General features: G+C 36.4%; 1 protein-coding gene across 1 annotated transcript in view; it reads left to right on the top strand.

The window, feature by feature from the left end:
* LOC131063567 (UDP-N-acetylglucosamine diphosphorylase 2) overlaps window positions 1–24,461 on the top strand; it is a 187,915-nt gene that overhangs the window by 21,210 nt on the left and 142,244 nt on the right. Inside the window, exon 7 of the mRNA XM_057997420.2 lies at window positions 7,188–7,262. Within this exon, the coding sequence (XP_057853403.1) occupies window positions 7,188–7,262 (75 nt within the window). The remainder of the gene's footprint in view (window positions 1–7,187; window positions 7,263–24,461) is intronic.

Here is a 24,461-nt window from a genome sequence, read left to right as displayed (position 1 = left end):
ATATCAGGTGATCATGAGCATTAGAGAAGTGGAAGGATAGCAATTTTTTCTCAAGCATATCATCAGCATCTTTAAGTTCAATACACTGACTTTCCAATCCTTTCAGCCAGATTTGTGCACCTTGATATACTTTTCCACCACCTCTTCAATCATTATTCTAAACTCTTGTTGGATATCCTTGAGTTCATGCTTGGAGGAGTGTGAAACATGGCAGATCCAAGCCTCTCCCCAAGAAGTGATTTTGTCACCAATCCCAACATCCCATCTTAGCGGTGGTCTTAGAATCTGTCAAGCCCCTGATCATGTCATAATGGATATAAGGATAAAGCTCACTACCACATTAGAAGTAAATAAACAAATTGAGAAAATTGTCTTATTTAAGACTTCACAATTTTCTGTGACTCTAAGACTGATCCCATCCTTTCAAATAAACTGCACCGATGCATATGATGATTAACACAGTTTTGGTCAAGATTTTACCCATGTGTCAGTTAAGGAACAGTGAATTAATATTTATTGAATAGCGATCTTATTTAAGCAGCAATCTTATCCCTCGTACACCTGCGATTTTAATCTTAGAGGACCAATGATTAATATTAAGAAAATAACAACAATCAATTATGAACAGCAAAACAGCGATTTAATTAACAACATATAATTGAGGTCAAGAAGCCATGATCAGTTAAGACACATCCTTATGAAATATGACATCCATTGCAAAGAGAGTTGACACTTCGCTTTATCTTAGAAGCTTTATAAGATCGATTTGCAAGAGAGAAGGAGAACCATTGAAAGGATTCAGACTCATATTTAATAAGATATTAATATTCAGCAAGTTCGATTGGCTGTGACAGTTTGGTATGAGTTCCTTTGTATATAATAGAATTAATGCTGCACTAATGAATATACTTCTGCAACCTACTGATTGAGTAATACATTGCTGTTATGATTGTATCACAGTAGGCATTAAACTGCTTCTGATTTGTGAATTCTGTAGCTTATTTATTATATGTTAAGTATATGTATGATACTGGAATCTTTCCTATTTTCTGAGTACTTCCAGCCATGGTAGAAGGAAAGTAGGCCTGCAAGAGGGGTACGGTGATGGGGCACTCCTCTAGGTATGCCACCTCTATGAGGGGACTAGATGGTTCCATGGCGCGGAGGGGGTACAGAGGGTACTGCCCTTGGGCCTAGAGGAGATGGCTTCCAGGGCACCCTGTTGTAACCTTTTTCCCCTGTCATGGTGCATCAATACAAGGAGACCAACCATAGAGAGAAGGAAAAGGTTGGCAAGATGAGGGGATAACAGAAAGGGGACACCACACTGGGTAGACCACCTCATATGGATGGCATAGGCGACATGAGGCCAAGAGGGATGGTATATCCGCTCTTAAGCCTAGAGTAGAGGATACAAGACACCCCATCGAAGTCACTCTCTCCCATACTCTCTTATGGTCGAGCCTTCCAAATATGTTAAATGTTTTATGATTGAATTGATAATTCTGCCATGGATTTACTAATGTTCAATTATTGTAATCAGCTTATTGGAATTGTTGTTGTAAATGATTTCTAATCTGTTTGTTGGGTTTCAATCTGGTAAAAGGTATTCTCTAAACCCACTTATTTATTTGAAAATTGAGAATTAGGGCAAATTTAGGGCATTTCCAATCAGGGGACATTACAGAATCAGAAGAGATTTTGGAACTAGTTTCAACTTTCAATGCATGAGATGCCTTGTGTTGGCTTGTCACTGTGAAAATTCTTTCTAGAATTGAAGAGTCCCAAGTATTCCTTCTTAGAGAGCATTTTCCTATGAGTATGCCCTCCAAATTAACTTTTGGCCTTGGAGCTAGATTTATTATTTTATTGGTTTTGACCCCAATAGACCCCCCATTCTGTTAGGGGACAGATTCTATACAAGATTACTGATAACATTTCTTTTCGTCAATTGTAGAGTAGGGGAAATATTTTGGGATCTTTTGAATTGAAGAGGTCACTTTAGATGGTAGCAGAAGAATTGACTTGATATGTAGTGGTATTTGTCAGAGAGTTGCTTTGATTAGTTGAATTATTCCCAGCAAGGAGACATTCACCTTTACAACTTGCACTCTTATTCATAATTTACTCAGTTAAGATTTTGCATAATAGACGAGAGTTCTTGTCTTCAAATAGTGGGATGCCCATGTCTGTGCAGGCAAGTTTATTTGGATTGATGTTAAAGATTCTGCGTATATCTGTCTGCATTTTATTTGTGGTGTTGCAAAAGTTGTTTTTTGGTGTCACCTTGTTTACACTTTGTCTTGAAGCATTTTCATACATTTTCTACCAAGTTGCTGGTTTTGGTACGAGATTGGGTATGGGTATAGGATATGGGTACATTGGTATATATGTACGTGTGTGTGTGTGTATGTATATAGATGTGTGTGTGTGTGTGTATATATATATATATATATATATATATGTATGTATGTATATACATATGTATGTATATACATATGTATGTATATATGTAATTTTATACCCTAGGTTTGTTAATCAGATTTATATCCTTTTGATTATGCCCTAGTTGTAATCAGATTTGTGGCATTTTAATAAGTTAACATTCAGTAAAATCAGAAATGAAGTAAGTAAACAAGAGACAAACACACATACCCTGGGAAAACCTCCAAGGAGGAAAAACCCAGCATTAAAGACCCACAGGTCAGATTATATATTCTCCTCTAAAATCACAAGTACAATACTTATCTTCTTTGTCAGATCTGATCTTTTGTATGGCAGATCTGCACTTCTAAGTTCTCCAAGTCTGTACCAAAACAGCCTATGTCCTCTTGGACAATTTCGCACAAGTCTGAATAAATTCGCTCTCCTCCTTGTGAATTCACACCTTATCCAGCAGAACTAATTCGCTTTACTTGTAATTGAATGAGTGAGTTTGACTTGCAAAGTGTCTTTCATTTATATGCACCTTTAACTCTTATTTGCAAGTCGGCCTCCTTTAATTTTGGCGCCAATATATATTATTGTGGCGTGTGTATTTAGGATAGCGTGAAGGCTGGGCATAGACTTGGGGTCACGTGGGCCCAGACCTAAAAGGGTTCAGATGTTGCCTTAAGGCAATCCGAACCCATATATAGCCCTAGTTACAAACAACAATATATACATACATATATATATATATATATATATATATATATATATATATATATATATACACACACACACACACACAAAAAGAAAAAAAACTAAAAAAATATAGAGAAGATTAAATACATTTGACAGTATATATATATACACACACAAAAAGAAAAAAAACTAAAAAAATATAGAGAAGATTAAATACATTTGACTTTATGATACTTCATCATTGATCAATGCCAAATGCTAAACTGGTAGTGATAAAGATAAATATTAAATGCTAATTGATAGTTCAAAATTTCAATATTATGTCATATGCCATATAAATCTATAATATATATCATATATGCTGGGTTCACGATTCAAATGAAAATCATTTCAATTATAGATTTGAAATAAATAGAAACAAAAATAATAATTGTCTTCAATCTCCATCAATCATCAAAAGGACCTAGATTAAGGTCATCATTTGGTTCAAGTTTAACATCATTTGAACCACAAGTAAATGCGTTGCCACTCCCACTAGGTGCATCATGTGTAAGCGTCTCATTATCATCATCTATAGTGACTCTAACAAGCTTTGTAATAGATGCATCCAAGTTGGTAAACTTAGGGGCTATGTCCTAATGCTTCGTTGACTGTTGTATGTTCTTGCTTATGTCATAGAAGACAAAAATTAGAATGGACATAAACCAAGTCTTCTGCTTTTTTTGTAGCCAATTGATTACGCTTTACTGAGTGGATAAAGGAGTATGTACTTTGATTTCGTTTAGCGTAAGAACTTGCAACATGTTGAAATGGGAGAGAAAACCAACACAACTTAAGATTAAAAATGAAAAATAAGCTAGAGAATGGTAAGTACTAAAATCTACAATACAAATTTAAAAAAAAATACTTGTGATAGAATCTTGATTGCAATAGGCAAGAGGAACAAATAATCTTGCCCATGGAGGTACCACAATGTGTGAGCATGTATAGTATATTGATCTTGAAGAGCACAAATACTATGATTTGTCTTGAGATGAACAATCCAAACTTTTTCCTAATATTTTCCACCACTTTTGGATTTGGGATGAGTCTTTTGAATGCCCGCTTGTACCCATCATCAAGTTCACTATCTCTATATGGTGGAGTTCTTGGCAAAGCATCTGTGAGCTATAGTATTTGGGAGATAGTGCATATGCAAGGAGGTGCAATGGTGTGCTCATCTTGTTCCAACAATGATGAATGATTTTTTCCACACTTCCGAAAAATGTTTCTTTTGGGTCATTCTCTTTTTGTACTATTATGACCTTTATTTTTTCTATCATGGAGTCAATGCCACCATAGATTTCCCTCAAACATGGCTGATCTATATTAGCAAACATGATCATACTCATGACAGGCTTAGTGAATTTCAAGACATTCCACATGAGCCCTTTGATTGTCGTCTAGGATCATGACATGACCTTTTGGATCCTTTCTGAATTTGATTGCTTCCAAATACTCCATTGGTTGCTAATAACCAGGGCACCCAATGCCTCTCGCACCTTCACAGCTTGTCTCAAAATGATTGTGTGATGCAAGTCGGGTCTTAACAACCGAGGATCATATAAACAATATGTTAATAACACATGAAAAAATACTATTTACATATTAAACATGGCATAAATAAAAATAGATAAATTGAATTTACCTTCAACAATTCCAAATTCGAGAAAGTCCTGAAAATGCCTTGTGACATAAGGTGGTTTGTCACAAGCATTTGGATCTCCCCACCCTCTTGTTTTATAGCTTTCACCCACTCTATTTGAGTGCCAATTGATTGTATCACCAAGTTAAGGCAGTGCATAGTGCATGGTATCCAAAAAATGTGTTCACACCTTTCCTCAACCAAAGCACATACAGCTGTGCAATTTATCGCATTGGCTGTAATGATTTGGTCAACATTTTCAGGACCCCCTCTATAGACTCAATGAGGATTTTGGAAATGAATTCTGCATTCTTGATTTGCCCCTCACAATCAACTGCCCTCAAAAACATTGCCCCTTTGGGGGACACTGCAATAACATTTATGAAAGGTCGGTTTTTGCAATCTTTCCATCCATTAGAAACAATACACTCCTATTTCAACCCAAGAATCCCTATTTGGTTTGATGATGTCCCTACAATTTTTTTTTCTCTTGCCAATAAGGTGGTGTGCACCTTTTTATACCTAGGACATGTGAAACCAGAAGGTGCACTATTGATTGCTTCCAACATTTCCCGTGAATATGGTGATCTCACCAAGTGGAAAGGAAAACCATTGGCATAAATGCAATGTGCAAAATTTTTCTTTGCAATGTCTCTTGCTTCATTTTGAAATGCCTTGTCCAATGGGCCTCTTTTGTGGGAAGGAGTGGGAAATTTTGTTTGGATAGAGGGTGTCTCCAAGAAAGGATGATGGGATCCAATTATTGAATCTTTAGGTAAATTCATTTATTTATTTTTTGCTAAAGGATGAGATCTTAGTTTTTCTCGTTTAGTCACAATATCAACTTCTTCTTGTTCTCTAATGCATGCCATAATTTTTTTGTTTGAGAATCCCTTCCTAGTTGGCCCTTCACATGCGCTAATCCCTTTCCCACTTATAGCACAAAAGTGATTTTTCACTCAACTATATAAGCTCCTAAATTGGACTCCACACTCATTACAGTTTCAAATGAATGCCCCACCTCCTGGAAGTTGTTCAAGCATTGTACTATATTTGCATAAAGGAGATGCTCTATCAATTTTAAATTTTTTGTTTGCATCAATTCCAACTGAATTTGAACTATTGGACATTCTTGTAATTTGATCTTGCTATAATAAATAATAAAATTTTAAATTAAAAATAAAAATAAAAAATGTAACCCTACAATATGTATAAACTAATGAAAGTAAAAACAAACACCAAAAACATTATATCAAATATTGAAAATTATTTTTTTCTAAAGAAATTAAAAAGAACTTGAAGAAATTCATCAAAAACTAGAAAAAGTTCATCAAAAAATTGAAATTTTGTTAAAAGACTAAAGAATCAGTTAGAGTGCTTACCTTAGATGATTAGATCTCCTTTGTTCAAGTTATCTTTGCTCCTTTGATGCTCTTTGATTGATCTCCTTTGAAAAAACCAGCTGCCCTTCAAGATGCTAAAATGAGAAAGAAATGGTTGAAGAATGTGTCATGAGAGCAAAATGATGTTTCAAATGGGCAAAATTGGGCATAAAGGGTCATTTTATGTTTTTTGCACTTTTTTATGTTTTAAAAGTAAGGTTCTTAATGCCTGCTGGAGCCCGTGGGTGTGTGTGTGGGAGTGCCCGGGAACATCTAGGGAGTTCCCTGGACATTACGGGTTCCTTATGGGTATGTGGGCATGTACCCACAGGGAACCTAATGTGTCCGTATGCACTCCCTGGACATTTTGAGCACTCCCTGAATGTGCACGAATTGGAATGCTCTTGGAATGGGCATGGGATGCAAAATAGGAGAACCCAACAACTTGGCACACCCATGGGGAATTTGGGGCGTCGAGGGCACTCCCTGGACATTCAAGGGCGCTCCCCCGCATGCACCTGAATTGGAATGCTCCTGGAATGGGCATGGGGTGCAAAACAGGAGAACCCAACAACTTAGATTTTCAATAGTTCTCTCATTGACTGAGCTTTCTGAAGTTAGCTGTTCAATCCAGAAATGTGTTACTTGTAAAGTTATAAACTGTAGGCGAGTGATTCTTTGAATATGTTTCGCAAGTTCCAATCTTTTGAGACTTTCATTCTCTTTAAGAGTTTTTTCTGACCTACCCAGAGCTTCAGCAACAATGATGAAAAGGTTAGGCAATATTAGATGACCCAGCCCAACTCTGTGAAAGCATTAAATAAACCTACTGGTTCACTGTTTATTACATCTCATTTTATAATTGTTTTTAAAAAAAAATAATTTTCTTGTATTGAGAACAGGTAAGCAGTGATACTTGAGTAAGCTTTAATTCTGATTATTAATTTTTCTTTCAGTCATTATTAGTTGTTTTAAAAAGCATATTTGTTATGCAGGTGACCTTTTTTCAGCAAGGTACATTACCTTGTATTTCAAAGGAAGGGAGGATTATTCTGGAAACCCCATATCAGGTATGACTTATCCATTTCAAGGTTTAAACATCATTATTATGGCATATGTTTCCTGGCTATGTATTTTTAATTTTTATTATGTTGATGAATTTTTGTCTATTGAAAGCTTGGTAAGACAAGGACTTAATGTTTCTGAACTGTTTTCACTTGCTCAAACTTGTTATAGTCTTACTTTTCAAGTATTAGGCAACTAAAGGTCACACAGACCTTCTTCACTAATTATCCAATAAACCTTTGCTGGACTTAAGAGACTTTTGAATGAATAGCTTCATAGTCTCACTCATTTAGATTAGTATATCTGAGTAGGAAAAGATCTAACATTGGTCATGAAAGCGATGCAATGCATGTGTTTATTTATAGGACACAGTTTGAAAGATGTATTCTTATAATAATACAACTTTCTTGATTATTATAAAATAATAAATTTTCTGAGCTTAATCTTACATAATTAGAATAAGTGGGTTAATTATATGATGCATAATTTGTTCCTGTTTTCTTCTCTTAATCAACTGTAAGTGGTAAAGCTTTTGGAGCTTACTTGTTGACAATTTCCATTGATAAATATATTTTAGTAATATCATTAAGGTGTCACACATACCTAGAAGAAACTTGAGAGTTTTTAACATTTGTGTAACTACACAAAGTATTTGATTTTTTTCCCATATCAGATTCAAACAAGTAATATTTGATTTTTGCTACTTAAATCTTTATGTCCATCATATAGCGACCTCTGGTAGTATACGTTTTGTTAATTCAAAAATTGAAAATTGAAGCCAAGATTTTTATTGAAAAATATATTACATAAAAGTGCCTCTCTGCAATACATTAGGTTTTTTGTAGTCTTGTACCTGTTGAAAGTGTTTTCGTATGATGCACAGCTTTGGCCTTGATACACAATAGTGCTATGGAAGCTTATTGCTACATCTGTCACAAATTCACAATTGTTGCTGTCCCTTTTTTAACTACCTAATTTTCAATGGACTAACAAATGATATTAGAACATCTTGTTCCTTTTTGTAATTTTGACATGTGAAATTTAGGGCTTTGATGAATTTGTTGGGTAAGTAAAGCTAAGTTGCCGGTATGGGTACGTTGGTACGGCAATTTTTTGGGGGGGGGGGGGGGGGTGGTTTGGGTAAGTACAAAAAAATATAAAAATCATAAATATATACATATATGCAGAATAAAAAGTAGAAAAAAAACTAAATTTAGAATCCCGAATATCATCCATATGCTAAACAAAACTTGGAACTATCATATATGATATAAATATAACAAATTTACTATAAGTCTAATTTGATATCCATTTTTCATAATTTGAATGTTACGATAAATATATCGAATTCATTGTTCATTGGTTCAACAATAAAATAACACAATTAATAATCAGCATCATATGGGTCACTTGGAAGATCAAGATCAACATCATCATTGACATTAGATGATGTAGCTAGATTAGTGGAACCACATGCAGGCTCACTGCCACTTGCACTAGCAGCAAATTGGCTATTGGACTCCACATAAACTAAAGATTGTGTGGCAGCTGAAAAATCCAAATCAGTTCGCTCTGGATCTACATCCCAAAACTTTGTGCTCCCATCCTTGTACTCAATTTGTTTATGAGTAAGAAGGTGCAAGTTTGAATGCACATAAACTAGCTCCTCTGCCTTACTTGCTGCCAATCGGTTGCGTTTCACTGAGTGGATAAAGGAGTATGTGCTCCAATTTCGCTCAGATGAAGAGGAACTAGCAACCTATTGAATGATTGACACAAAGCTAGAGGGCAACAATTATAAATTAACTTTAAATTTTAAATCAATAATTTTATTATTTCAAAATAAGTTTGATTGCAAGAGTTTGAAGGTGTGGTGATGTATGGCCATTGAGGTACCACCAAGCATGAGCATCCTTCTTATACTTGTCGTAGAGAGCAGAAACACTTTGACCATTGGAGGCTACAAAATCAGCAAACTCACTTGTCATTAGATTCTCCATTTCAGAATCGGGGAAGAGTTTAGTAAGTGCTGTCCTACACCCTTCACTGACTTCTGAATCTCTATATGGTGGTACCCTTGATGGCTTAGCAAGCATTTCATCACTATAAAATTTGGGAGTCAATGCAAATGCAAGAAGATGTAGTGGGGTGGTCATTTTGTTCCACTGCTCAACACAAATTGATTGAACCTCTTTGAAGAAAGTTTCTTCAGGATCTTGCTCTTTTGCATTGATGATGACTTTCATTTGCTCAATCATCGAGTCAATGCCACCGTATACCTCTCCCAAGCACGGGTGATCCATGTCAGTATAACGGATCATACTCCTGATGGGCTCAGCGAAACTTAGAAGATATTCCGCTCGTTCCCACCAAGTGTCATCTAGGATCATGTGCTTTACATTTGTTGCCCTTTCAGTATTGGATTGCCTCCATAGAGACCAACTTTGACTAATTACTAGGCTAGCAAGTGGCTCCCGCACCTTCACAAGTCGCCTCAAGACAATTGTGTTGGATGCAAATCCAGTCTCAACAACCTATTCAAAAATAAAAAATGAAAATTAAAATACAAAGAAGACATGATCAAATTTAAAAAATAAGTTAGTGATTACTAAAGCGAAATGTAAATTTTTAAAATTGAAGTGTTTCAATTACCTTTAGCAACTCCAACTGCGAAAATGATCTAAAAATGGCCCGTGACATACTATGGTTTGTGATGAACATTTGGATCTCTTCAGCCTCAACATAGATTTGTTTGATCCAATTTATTTTCTTACCCAACATTTGTAGCATGAGGTTGAGAGAGTGGACAGCACAAGGTGTCCAATATATATGTTCAAACTGTGGGTCAATCAACATACCTACAGTTTTTCAATTCTTTGCATTATCCGTTATTACTTGAACAACATTTTGAGGTCCCACATCCTGAATGCATTGTATAAGGATGTTAGCAATAAATTGTGCGTCCTTCACCTGTCCCTCACAATCCACAGCTTTCAAAAACATTGCCCCTTTAGGGTACACTGCAATTACATTAATTAGTGGCCGATTTTTGGTATCCTTCCATCCATTAGAAATGATGGACACCCCTGTTTGTTTCCATGAATTTATAATGGGAGCCAATGCATTGTCTATGCTTTTTAGCTCCTTTGCTAGTAAGGTGCTATGCACCTTCTCATAACCTGGTCCTGTGTACCCTTTGTGGAGCCTCATTTACCTTTCTCAACATATCCTGCCAATATGGTGATCGTACCACATTAAATGACAAACCGTTTGCATATAGACATCTTCCAATGGATTGATCTGCAATCTCTCTAGCATCATTCTTAAATGCTCTCTCTAATGGTCCCCTGCTTCCCTTCACAATAACAGGTTCTTCTTCATCAATTGTGCCCAATAATGGGTGGCTCTCTACCACTATATTAGGAAAATTACTATGAGATGGAGAAGTAGGGGGCCTCTTTGATCCACTTCCTCTTCCTCTCAACAAAGGATGGTTTGAGGCATTACCAACTCTTGCATCTGCTTCCTCTTGCTCTTTAATATATCTTGTTATTTGTTGAGGTGGCAACCCATTTCCATCCTTTCCTGGACATGGTTTGATTCTTTGTTGGGGAATGGCACAAAAATGGGCTTTGACACAGCTGTAGGAGCTAGTTTTTTTCACGCTACAAAAGTTGCATAGTCAATTAAATGTTCCACCACCTTTTACTTGGTCTATTATTTTGACATATTTCCATAAAGGTGAATTTGGGTCAGTTTTGAAATTCCATTGAGGAGTAGAGCTAGCAGTCATTGCCATTATGCTATCTACAACAAGTTAAAAAATAATTATTAAAATTTAATATTAAACAATAAATTATAAATGTTAAATATTTAAATTTAATTTTAAAGTGAAAATGAAAAATAAATATTTATCATTTATTATTATATAAATATAAATCATTGATTAATTAATAAAATTATATTTCAAAATTAAATTCCAACTTGCTAAACAAACTAATAAACCTAAACCATAAATGATAAACTAAACTTATTATAATAATAAACAACTAAAATAATTTAATAAATAAACAAATAAACAAATAAATATAAATTCTAAAACTATAGAGTAGTACTATAGTTTGTAACAAAATTTTTAAATTTGTGATGAAAAAAAAAACCTGCGTGCCATGTTCGAGAGCTGCATTGATCTCTTCCCATGTCGTGTCTGCCTTGTTGCGTCGAGCTCTTGCTTGTGGTCGTGCGTTGCCTGAGTCACCTTCTGTGCAGGTTGCATTTGTTCCTTTCAACTGCACAAAAAAATCCGAAGGGAAATAAGTGTATTTTGATTTAGGGTTAACCCATTTTCATTCTAAAAGGTGGAAAAAAAACCTTGAAATCCACATTCAACATTGATTCGTCAAAAAATGTCACGGAATTGGCAAAAAAACGCCACGTCATTCCAAATACGTCGGGAGTTGTGGTTGAAAATGTGGATATGTTTCAGAGGGCAAATGCAGGAACCCTTTTCGATTCCACAGGGATTCCTCTTCGAATCTGAATCTGAGTCGAATTGTAGCCGGATTCGGGGGAAAACCTAGACGTACCGGTAACCTAGAAGTAAAGAGATTTTGAGGTGGTGTTTTTTGGAGATCTTAAGTAATCATTAAGATTAGATTCAAATGGTTTTTGTTCAAACCAAAGCAGTTTTAGACTTAGGATTCACAACTTAAATCTCGTTAATTGACATGATATATCACTATATGAATTATCTACAATAAGTGGATTATTTTCAGTAAATGTACAAGTCAAGTTGAAGACATTGATATTTATTAAATGAAAATTTGGTTGGATTTCTTTTTAATTATGTGAATGCCTTTTTACCCTGTTGTTTTGTTGACAATAATCACACGTTTTTGTTGCCCCTTTGTATCATATGCATAATAATATAGAAAGATAACAAGGGAGTTGATGTACTGAACTTAGTTGTGAGAATCTCTATTGATACTAGTTCTTTTCTATTCACAAGAGGACATACATCTACATATTTTTGTATAAACTTATTCCAAATAAATTAAAATATCCACATGTATGCCCCATTTTAATTTTTCTTTATATTCTTAGTGCCTGATTAAGACTGACTGCATTTCACATTAACAGTATGGGCAAAAATCTCATGTTTCCGTGCCGTGCATGTAGACATAGGGAAGTCAATCTGAAACTGTTTTAGTACAGCCAATGTAATCCTTGAACATGGTTGAGCTGTGAGGGAAAAATTGTGTTCCATAGTGTTTGGGGATGAGGATGGTGGGATGGCATAGGATGTAGTATAACAGCAACAAAATTATTGATGGCAGCAGTATGACAGCAATGAAATTTTTGATTTCAATATTGTATTACTATGCCACATCTGGGTGTCAATATCAAAAGAGCTATCTATGTCACTCTTTGGCTGAAGTAGTGCTTTGTCCAATGGAAGCCTGACCAATCCTGGTTGCATCTCCTCATCAATCTGGCTAACATATTCAAGATCAACATCCCAACATGTTCGTCTATTGATACTCATAGTCTGTTTATCTTGAAGTTGCAAGGCACTATGAATTACAACTAACTTTTTTGCTCGTTTAGAGGTAAGCTTGATCCTCTTGATCAAGTGGATGAAGACATAGGTAGTTCGATTCCTTTCTGCAATACAGGAATTAGCAATATATGAGAGAAGTTAAATAGCAAGTTGCTTTAACTCTGACATTTCCTTCCCATTAAATTTTACAATAGTGGTCTTATCTGTCCTAGCCTTTAGTTTGCTGAATGTAGGACTATTGCTCCAAATGTATGGTTTCCTTTTAAGCGCTATACATTTTACAAAGGGCCTTCATATACCCCTCCATTATCTTATCATCCTTAGAAGGAAAAATTTCAGCTAGGTCTAGGTGCGTACCACTTGGGATTAAGAGCATAGATAGCCATATGAAGAGGGGTGTTCATTGTGTTCCACCTCTTTGTGACAATAAGCTTGAAATGCTCCTCACAGAATTGTAATCTACAAATATAAATCTAGGTCTAGGTGCGTACCACTTGGGATTAAGAGCATAGATAGCCATATGAAGAGGGGCGTTCATTGTGTTCCACCTCTTTGTGACAATAAGCTTGAAATGCTCCTCACAGAATTGTAATCTACAAATATAAATCTCTGCAAGATTAAGAGAGTCTGTATTAACATACTTGTTTACTCCCACAATAGTTGATGAGCAATTATATCTGCAAGCAACATTTAAAAAATTATAAGACATTAACAATATCAAATTTTAAATTGTAAACTAAAAATAAAATATTAAAAACAAAGAAAAAATATATTGAATATTATTATTTTTTCTTAATATTGGACCACTAGGTGTCATCAAGCACCCTCTCTCACATTCCCATCTTTTGTCTTTAATTGAGCCCACTTTTTGTTGGAAACAATTGTCATTGATGTCAAAGGGTAGAGTTAGATCATGCACTATCATCGAGATATTGTTGAGCAAAGGAGGAGGCAATTTAAATATATTAAATTGCATTATTTCAAGGTAATTTAAATTTTATGTTTATATGCTGGCCGACCTCCTTATTTGTGTCCAAGATAGAATTAAATTTATGCTGCCCGACTTGCATCAATTTAAATAAATTCATATTTCCTAGGGGCCAACCTCATGCTTAAGTGCCCTATTTGGTATGTTAATATGAAAATAAAATAAAATGTATTTAATGCTAAATGTGCCGACCTCCTTGATATGGACACCCATTTTCTTTGGAAGTAAACTAAATTAGAATAAAATACCTTGGCTGACTTGGTTTGAGGGAATGTAACCATTGGGTCAAGAGGTGTTTGAGCATTTTAGGGTTAGAATGCAAGAATTTCATTGAATATCTTTCCATTTTTCAAGAATAGTGTAATATGTAGCCCTGTCCTGCCTGGTTTTTTTCTTTTATTTTTGTTTTGTGTTTTGCAATTGTTTGTATAATAAAGAAGAGTGCAGATAATAGAAATGCTTGCAGATTTTAAACAACTCAGAAAATTGACAATATTCAAAAAATTTAAAAACCACAAGGCTGAAATATTGCAGATTTAATTTCTGAAATGAAGATACAATATTTCTCAAAAGTATGAACAACCCAATTCATGAAATGACATTACAAATGTATTTCAAAATTCAAATATACCGATAAAATGCAGTAATTAAGAAGACTGATCTGGCATTAAATCAACAAATTGGCACTTGTATTTTGAATGCCACTCCTCAATAGCTTTTCCCAAAGCCACGAAATGAAGGTGCTGATAGTAAATCAACAAACTGGCACTTGTATTTTGGATGCCACTCAATAGCTTCTCCCAAGGCCTCAAAATGAAGGTGCATGCCCAAGACGTCCTTCAACTCTAAAAAACAATACCCAATCTCCAAGAAATCTCCTTTGCAAAACCTCACACAACCTCTTGGAAAGTACAGCCAGCTAGAAGGGAAGTATGGCCAGCATAGGAAGGTACAACCATCCTCAAATAACCAAACAATGTATCATTAAGCTCAGAAATTCTCCTTAATCAACCACCATGAATGATCTCTAAAAATCCAAATCTCTGAAAATTGAAGAAGAAGATTTCAAAACATCAATGAAGCTCTGATGTGATTTTTGTATGAAACCACCAAAATCTTTCAGGTTGGGTCTCTCACCAACATGGAAGATGTTGCTTGTAAGGGATTTAGTCCTCACAAACCCTCAAGAAGAACAAGTTCTTCCAGCAAAGAAGTTTATCAAAATTATCCATTCAAGCATACAAATGAGCTCTTCAAATTTGCTTTTGCTCGTTGGAGGGTTTGTCGATTTTTCCTCAAAATCGTGTTTTCAGTTTGATTAGCTTTCTCGGTATCTTTGGCTACAAGGAGGGATAGTTTTGTTTCCCAACATCAGGTTGGAAGGATTCTGGTACTCTTGGTTATTAACAGTCTGCAGATCTAGGGAGGGTCTCAACAGTTGCAGAGTGTTTTGAACAGAAGGGGGCAGCTTGTCTTTTGTAGGGTAGTTAGATTGATGACCATAAGGTAGGGTTTATATATAATGTGATGTTTCTTTAATGGTCATCTTAGTTAGTTAGTTTCTAATTCTAGCTTCAGTTCACGATTGTTTCATATAGAAACATCGTCTTGTAATTTGTTATAAATAGAGCCTTTTGTCTCTATTGTAAATATTAGTTTATACAATTACCATTGTAACACTATTGCTCTCCGTTTCTTTGTTGTTCTTTGCTCTTTTGCAACCAAGTTTGTGTTAAATCTATTCCTGTGAGTATTGTAATGATGTGTGGAAGGTTGCTAGTCAGACCCTGACATATCATTGCATTATCATGTTGAATCCTTCAGGATGGTAGGATACATTACTCTAATACCATTGTAATATGTACCTTTATTCTGCCTTTTTTTTTTTTTTTTTTGTTGTTTTTGAATTGTTTTGTATAATAAAGAAGAGTGCAGATAGTAGAATTGCTTGCAGCAATTAAACAACTTAGAAAATTGACAATATTTAGAAAACCACAAGGCTGAAATATTCCAGATTTAATTTCTGAACTGAAGATAGAATATTATTTAAAAGTATGGACAACCTCAGTTCATGAAATGGCATTACAAATGTATTTCAAACATACCCATAAAATGGAACATTGAAAAAGACTGAATTGGTATTAAAATCAGCAAATTGACAGTTGTATTTTGAAAGCCACTCCTCAATACCTCCTCCCAAAGACACAAAATGAATAGAAATGAAGGTGCATGCCCAAGACATCCTTCAACTCCAGCAAATAATACTCAAACTCCAAGAAATCCCCTCTGCAAACCTCATGCCTCTTGGAAAGTACAGTCAGCTAGAAGGGAAGTACGACCATCATAGGAAGGTACGGCCAGCCTCAAACAACCAATTAATGTATCAATAAACTCAGAAATTCGCCTTAATCAGCCACAATAATTGATTTCTATGTCATGCCCCCTACCGTAAGAAAGTCAAGATAACCAATATAACCAATCTCAGCTTCAGTTTATACTAAACTAGGGATTTAAGATTAAGGGAGGCCGACTTCATCAAGGAACAAATATTACAGACAACCCAATATCATAAACTAAAAAATGGTAGCGATCAGGAATAACCTATATATATACAAGACCAATCTATATGAATGGCCAACCTCTCTTTGCTTATTAGCATATATACAAGACATTCTCTATCCTGGCCGACCTTAGTTTTAATACAAATTAATATTTCTAGCGGACCACCTTTGCCAAGACAAACACACATGTTAGCCGACCTATGTCTTTATTAATGTAGGCTAACCTATTTTTAGCGCCCCCATCAATGAGATGCCTTCCTTTTAAGGGTCCTCCCTGTTGAAGTATGTAGCGTCGACAAAGATCTTCTTCCTGTTTGTATGCTCAGAATGTGTGTTCGTGTTGGCGTATCCTTTCATACTTTTACGGTGTGATGACTAAGCCTAAATGATCTGGCATTTTCTTATTATCTGCTGATATCTCTTACTCTTCATGTATCGCATTGATTTCGAAGGCTTCCGTTACTCCTATTTCATCTTCTTTGCTTTGTTGGCTTCCGTTTCAAATTCGAGATGCTTCTATCGTTTATATGAATGCTCCTGGCTGTTCGTGTAATGCCTGTGTGGTTGTCGGTGGTGTATATGTGTCTATATGGTTGTCGGTGACCTTTCCTCTACCAGCGTGGAGTCTTTCCCTTTGCTATTCGATATATTATATATATTGTATTTCTATGTTCGTGTAGCTTCTTCCTTTTCAGCTGTTTGTTTTCTGTATGCAGGGTTATCGTTCTGTTTGAGCAAGTTAATTGCTATTATACATGAGTGTAGATCATTGAGATTGATCACGTACTGAGTTGTATATTTCAGACTTGTCATTATTTGAAGTGTATTGTTCAATTCCCTTGAAGTTGTGTATGTTTTCTATTGTATGGGAATCTTATGTGTTTCAGGACTTATTGATGATAATCTGAGAATTATCAATACTCGTAATTACTTCTGAGATAGAAATAAAGATCATATTTGTGTGGGCTGGGTTTTTCACCCTCAGGTGGAGGGTTTTCCCAGGATAAGTCTTTTGTGTCCTTGTTATTCTTAAATTTTGTGATTTCTTATATATATTCTGGTTCAAATTTAACATGGTATCAGAGCGGGTCTAGAAGATCAATCTAGAACCAGAATCTTGTTTTAAGTACCTTATTTCTTTCAGTTGTTTTTCTAAGTCATTCATTATGGTGAATGGATTGAAAGTAGAAGATAGACTAGATGGTTCGTCAAATTTCTCTTCTTGGAAATTTAGAATTCTAATTTCTCTAGAAGAGAATGATCTCCTTGACTATGTCTTGAAAGATGTAGAATAACCTTTTTTTGATGCAGAGAAAGTTCAATGGAGAAAGAATAGGACCATGGCTAAGAAACTTCTGATTGATTCCGCTAAGGATCATTTGGTTCCTATTATCTCTAAGTTGGATTTAGCGAAGGAAATGTTTCAGACCCTAAAGGATCTTTATGAATTCAACAACACTAGCAGAGCTCTAGGAGAATCTATTGCTTCTTATTTCATGAAAATTGCATTGTTGAAAGATCAACTTAGTGCAATTGGAGATACTTTTGCTGATAAAGACTTGGTGATGCTAGCTATGAATGGACTTCATAACTCTTGGGAATCCTTCATTCAAGGAATTAGTGGAAGAGATGAACTTCCTAAGTTTGATAGATTGAGAGCAGATTCCATTAAGGAAGAATGCAGACAAGAAGCTAGAGGCAATGGTTGCAAATCTCATCTTGAAGATGATCACGTGCTAGCTGCTCACACATCTAAGGGGAAATGAAAGAAAGGCAACTTCAAAAGATTTAGAGATAAGAATTTTGAGTTTGCTCCTGATGCCAAGAAAAAGAGGAAGGACCTTTCTAGAATTCAGTGCTTCAGATGTGACAAATTTGGCCACTTTGCCAAAGATTGTGTATCAAGGTCAAAGCCTCAAGCAGCTGCTGCAAATGTTGAGAATCCTTCTCCTCAAAGAGAGTCAAGTGAAAATTCTGAGGGATTCTTGTTTATTTCTGCACTTTCTAGTAATGTTCCTACTAACAGTGATACGTGGTTGATAGATAGTGGAGCATCTCGTCATATCACTGGTTATCGTGAGCATCTTTCAAAGTTGAAAGAAAAAGACTCTCATCTTCAAGTTCTCATTGGTGATGCTGCTTGCTATTCTGTGAGGGTGTGGGTTCTACTTCTTTTCAGTTGGACTCTTGTATTCCTCTTCATTTGAGTGATGTACTGTTTTTTCGTGGCATTAAGAGGAATCTGATTTCTATTTCTGCATTAGAAGACAAAGGTTATCATGTTGCTTTTGCTGATGGAAAAGTACTTGCATGAAAGAAGAACTCACGTATTCAATCAACTCGTGTTATTGGTGTTCATCATGATAGTCTTTACAAACTTTCAGCTCATCTCATTCAAGTCTTAACTCATAATTCTTCAAGTTCAAGCGAGTTGTGGCATAAAAGATTTGGTCATTTAAATTTCAGAACTTTGTCTTCAATGGAGAAGGTTGTCATTGGTCTTCCGAAGCTGAACCAAAATCATGAAGGTGTTTGCAAGGGGTGTGCTTTAGGTAAGAACATTAAGAGTACCTTTCACAGTAGTGAAAGTAGGGCAAAGGATATTCTAGAATTAGTTCATTTTGATTTATGTGGACCTATATCAGTTCCTTCACTTAGTGGTTTTTGGTATTATGTCAACTTCATTGATGTTTTTTCACGTAAGTGTTGGATTTACTTTCTTAAGTCTAAAGAGTCTGATGAAGTGCTGTCCAGATTTAAAGATTTCAAAGCTCTAGTTGAAAATTTATCTAACAAGAAAATAAAAGTTCTTAGATCGGATAATGGAGGAGAATATGTTTCTGGTGTTTTTCATAACTTTTGTGTTGAAGCTGGGATTAAGAGGGAGTTTTGTGTCCCTTATAATCCTCAACAAAATGGTGTGCCTGAAAGAAAGAATAGGACAATTGTTGAGGCAGCGAAGGCTATGATTCATGACCAAAGTCTTCAAACATTTCTTTGGCTCGAGGCTTGCAGGACAACAGTTCACATTCAGAATTGTAGTCCTCATCAGATTCTAGACAACTTGACTCCAGAAGAAGCTTTTACAGGTTTCAAATCAGATGTTAGTTATTTCAGAATCTTTGGATGCCCTGTTTATATTCATGTTCCAAAAGAGAAAAGAACTAAATTAGAACCTTTAGGCAAGAAAGTCATCTTTGTTGGTTATAGCAAATCTTCAAAAGCATATAGAATCTACATTCCAGGTCAAAAATAGATTGAAATCAGCAGGGATGTTTCTTTTGATGAAGATGTAGCTTGCAAGAAATCCAAAGAGTCTAACTTGGAATCTGATGAAGATTTTGAGCATTCTCAAGATATAGATATAGCTGATTTGAATCCATCTTCAAAGATTCAGAGGGAGAATTCAGATTTAGAAGATCCAACTTTTCCAGCTGATCCAATTGATCCAGTTGACTGTACAGTTACTATAGCAGGTCCCAGTAATAGTTCAACTAATAAGAAAAGACCTCTATGGGCTAGGCTCACTATGGAAGAGGCTGAAAAATATGCAGCCCCTCATGGTACTTTCAGAGAAAGTAAGAGGCCTCATAAGTTTGCTGGTTATGTATCTGTTGATGTGTTTTTCATGGACATGCGAACACAGAATAAAATACCTAAAGGTACCTTATCCTCTCTTGAGGAAAGTTTCCTGACTGCTGAAGATCTTGCCGAAGGATCAGTTGAGGCAACTCCAAGGTTCTTGTATGTAGGTTCTCTACTCGTGGATAAGCTCTCTGTGGTATGATGCGATTTTGCTGGAATCACAAGGGGACTTACACTTGATGACTGAATGTCTGATTCGCTTTGAATATTACTGGAACATAGGATTTCACTAGTCTAGATTTTGGAAAAAAAAGGAAAAGGATGAGGGCGAGGAAAGGATCTAATTCTGACACTAAGAATGTAGGAGCAATGAATAACCTTTGATGAAATTCTAACTAAGTCTTGTTTTGACATCCCAGGACCATCTCTACAAGGTTAGTGTGATCTTCGGAGGAAAGCTTTATGATGTTCATATCATCGCTACAGGCATAGACACCATCAGGTTGATGCATATCAGTGAAGAAGCGACAATTGAAGTTAAGCTTAAGCTGAATGATTCCAGTTGACTACACAAGGCAAGTCTGCAATCAACAAATTGCTATTAGTATAGATAAACAAATTTCACCATCAATCAAACACATTTCTTCCATTCATCTAATAACATGAAATCAAATCTGAGAAGTATAGAGACCATGCAAATTGTTGAATCGACCCATAGATTTCACCATTTCTTCAATGAAGTTTTACAAGTCTTTTACAACAACATCTTGGCAACAATCTTTGCCTTCTCTTTCTATTCTACTCTAATTGCTATTCTATCAACTGACTATTCACTATTTCTAACTATTCACCTTCTAACTACTAATGACTAACTATTAGCCTTTACAAATGAGGAGCTAGGGCTTATATAGTGCCCTCAATACAATTCGGTGACTCAGATCAACTTGAGATCAATGGCCGAGATTTTACAATGAAAACCCTAATTAGGGTTTGTTACAACAAACTCAATTCTGGCCAATGAAATAATTGCATTATTTGGACACATGTCTTCTTTGGAATATTCGACCAATGGATAACTGGGGTAGGTACATCGAAGTTTGTGTCATCTTTGATGAGTCAGGTGCATTGAATTTGGACACGCTAAGGTGGACCAATCCGACTGGAGGAGTGATGACTGGGACGCCACCTTGTCTGACACTTGCAACTTGGTTGATGTTCAATTTGATGATGCTGAGAAGCTAACTTTAATTAACTATCTGCTTCTCCAATGGACCCTTGCTCTGACCTCCTTTGTCTTTGATGTGCAGGGTGGATGGTGTACCTTTCCTTGAAATGCTGGACCGGAGGAGGTCGTCTTTGATGATGCTGGACCGGAGAAGGTTGTCTTTGATGATACTGGATTGGAGAAGGTCGTCCCTGCCCTGGCCTGGTCTTCTTTTAACTGCAAGACAAACCGAAAGATGATTAAGGACACATAATAAATTCATTTCAACATAGCACTTTCTACCTCAAATCATCATCAAGAAGATGTTAAAATGAAGCTTGCTCAATATTCTTTCTAGGGACAGGCCCTATAAGGATTTCGCCCTGGACCCTTTGGAAGGGTCAGGAGCGAAATTTGCATTCCTGGCTCAAATTGTTCTCACTTTGCAACAGTACTTGCGTAGATAAATGCCCAAGGATGCCCTCATTCTCAACCAACATCAATCTTGATGCAAATTTGGGGGAAAAGAGAGGTTTTTAAGAATTTCGCTCTGGACCCTTTGGAAGGGTCAGGAGCGAAATTCACTTTTTAGGACAAAATCTATCATGTTTCCTCTCCAAAATACCTTCCAAGGTGAGCACACAGTAGTTTTCCTTCCTCTAGAGCCTAGGGATCCACGCCTTGACCTCTATCATGAGCAATTTGAGTGAAATTGAGAATTTCGCTCTGGACCCTCTGGAAGGGTTAGGAGCGAAATTCACCTTTTAGGTCACAACTCTTCATTTTCTTCATTTCAATTCATCTTGTAGGGCAAATTAACATCATTTCAACCTCAACTACGCCTTAGGACTCCTAGTCTTGACTTGACACAAGGAGGAAATAGGTAGATGAAGAATTTCGCTCTGGACCCTTCGGAAGGGTCAGGAGCGAAATTCATCTTTTAGCTCAAAATTCACACTTTAGAAGGTCAAACATCTTTCCAAGGCATTCCAAATAGCTTCTCTCACCCTAGTCTAGGCTTGACTTAGCACAAAATTTGGAGAAAAGGATGGTTTTAGTGTTTTTCGCTCTGGACCCTTTGGAAGGGTCAGGAGCGAATTTCTTGTTTTGAGCATGTTCCTCCATCCTTTCAACTTCAATTCACCTCCAAGACTAAGGACACATTGCCTCACTCCTATCTAGGCCATAAAAATCAAAATTTTAACTTGTCTTGCAAAGAAAGTAGGTGATCCTAGGATTTTCGCTTTGGACCCTTTGGAAGGGTCAGGAGCGAAATCCTTGGTTTGGGCTAATTTCAATCATTTTTCAACACCAATTAACTTCAAAAGGCAAGAACATGTCTCCTCGCACCCATCCAAGCCATGAAAACCTAACGTTTGACTAGACTTGCAAGGAAAATAGGTGGTTTCAAGATTTTCGCCCTAGACCCTTTGGAAGGGTCAGGAGTGAAAATCACTTTTTGGCTCAATTCCTTCAAGTTTGATAATCATTGCCAAGTCAAAGTCATTCCTGAGGACCTCTCCCATCAAAACTCGCCCTAGTCAGCACTTGGCTTGGCACAAAATTGGGAAAAAAGGTGATTTAGGGAAAATTCGCTCTGGACCCTTTGGAAGGGTCAGGAGCGAATTTCTTAATTTAGGCTTATTCCTCCATCATTTCAAGTTGAATTCACCTCAGAAGGCTAGAAAACACTTCTCCTCTCACATCCAACCCTAGTTTGACATGATTTTGCAAGGGGAAATAGGTGGTTGAAGAATTTTCGCCCTGGACCCTTTGGAAGGGTCAGGAGCGATTTTCATCATTTGGCTCAATTCCTTCAAACTTGATAATTATTGACCATTCAAGGACATGCCTAAAGACACCTCTAATCTTGACCCACATAGACTTGGCATAAATTTGAGGGAAAAGATAGGTTTTGAGAAAATTCGCTCTGGACCCTTTGGAAGGGTCAGGAGCGAAAATCTCATTCTTGACCAAAAATAATCATTCTTTCAACTTGAAACTTCATTGCAAGGTAAAATCTCATCTCTCTTCGCCCTAGGAACAAGGTTTTAAGCTCAAGCAAGGTAAAAAATACAGGCTTGTAAGGAATTTCGCCCTGGACCCTTTGGAAGGGTCAGGAGCGAAATTTCCTTCCTTGGCTAAAACACTCATTCCTCAACTTTTTCAAATGTCCTTAAGGATTTCAATATGCCCATTCTCTCTTTCAACATGCCTTGGACATCAAAATTTGGCCAAATAAGGAAAGAAATGAGGTCTAGGAGGATTTTCGCTCTGGACCCTTTGGAAGGGTCAGGAGCGAAAATCTCATTCTTGGCTTGATTCTCCATTTCTTCAACTCCAATCCACTCTAGAAGACAACTAGACATCATTCTTCACCCAAGGGATAAGGTCTTAAGCCAAAACAAGGTCAAAAGAATAGGCTTGCAAGGAATTTCGCTCTGGACCCTTTGGAAGGGTCAGGAGCGAAATTCACCTTCTTGGCTAGAATCCTTCATTTTTTCAAAGCTCTCACACATTTCCAAAGTCCAAACACGTCCATCCTTCCTTTCAAGATGCTCTGCAAATCAAAATTTGGTCAAACTAGGGAGGAAATGAGCTTTAGGAAGATTTTCGCTCTGGACCCTTTGGAAGGGTCAAGAGCGAAAATCTCATTCTAGGCTTGATCACTCACTTTTCCAACTTCAAACCATCTCAAGAAGCAAACTTAGATCATTTTCCACCTAAGGGACAAGGTTTCAAGCTCAAACAAGGTAGCAAATGAAGTTTATGATGAATTTCGCTCTGGACCCTTTGGAAGGGTCAGGAGCGAAATTCTCTTTTAGGCTAAAATCTTGCTATTCAAAATCATCCAAATCCATCTCAAGGCAAGAACATACCAATTCATTCCCCAACATGCCCTAGAAACCAACACTTAGTCAAAATTTGAAAGGAAATGAGAGCTACAAAGATTTTCGCTTTGGACCCTTTGGAAGGGTCAGGAGCGAATTTCTTGTTTTGGGTTGGATCCTTGACTTTTCCTATTTTTATCCTCTTTGGGAGGCAAACATAGATCCTTCCTCATGCATCTCCACCTTGGTCTTGACTCTTGCTAAAGGAAAAATGAGTGTTTTCTAGAATTTCGCTCTAGACCCTTTGGAAGGGTCAGGAGCGAAATTCGCTTTGGACCCTTTGGAAGGGTTAGGAGCGAAATTTGACATTTTGGTCTCTCCGTCAGGATCATTTTATGGAATATAACATTTAAGTATAAGAATTCTTATACTTTAAGTTATATTCCATATATACTTCCAGGATGTTTGAGAGTGG

Source organism: Cryptomeria japonica, chromosome 4 (genome assembly GCF_030272615.1).
Source record: "Cryptomeria japonica chromosome 4, Sugi_1.0, whole genome shotgun sequence".
Taxonomy (NCBI): domain Eukaryota; kingdom Viridiplantae; phylum Streptophyta; class Pinopsida; order Cupressales; family Cupressaceae; genus Cryptomeria; species Cryptomeria japonica.
The sequence above is the reverse complement of the archived record's forward strand: the minus strand, read 5'-3'. Positions and strand labels throughout refer to the sequence as shown.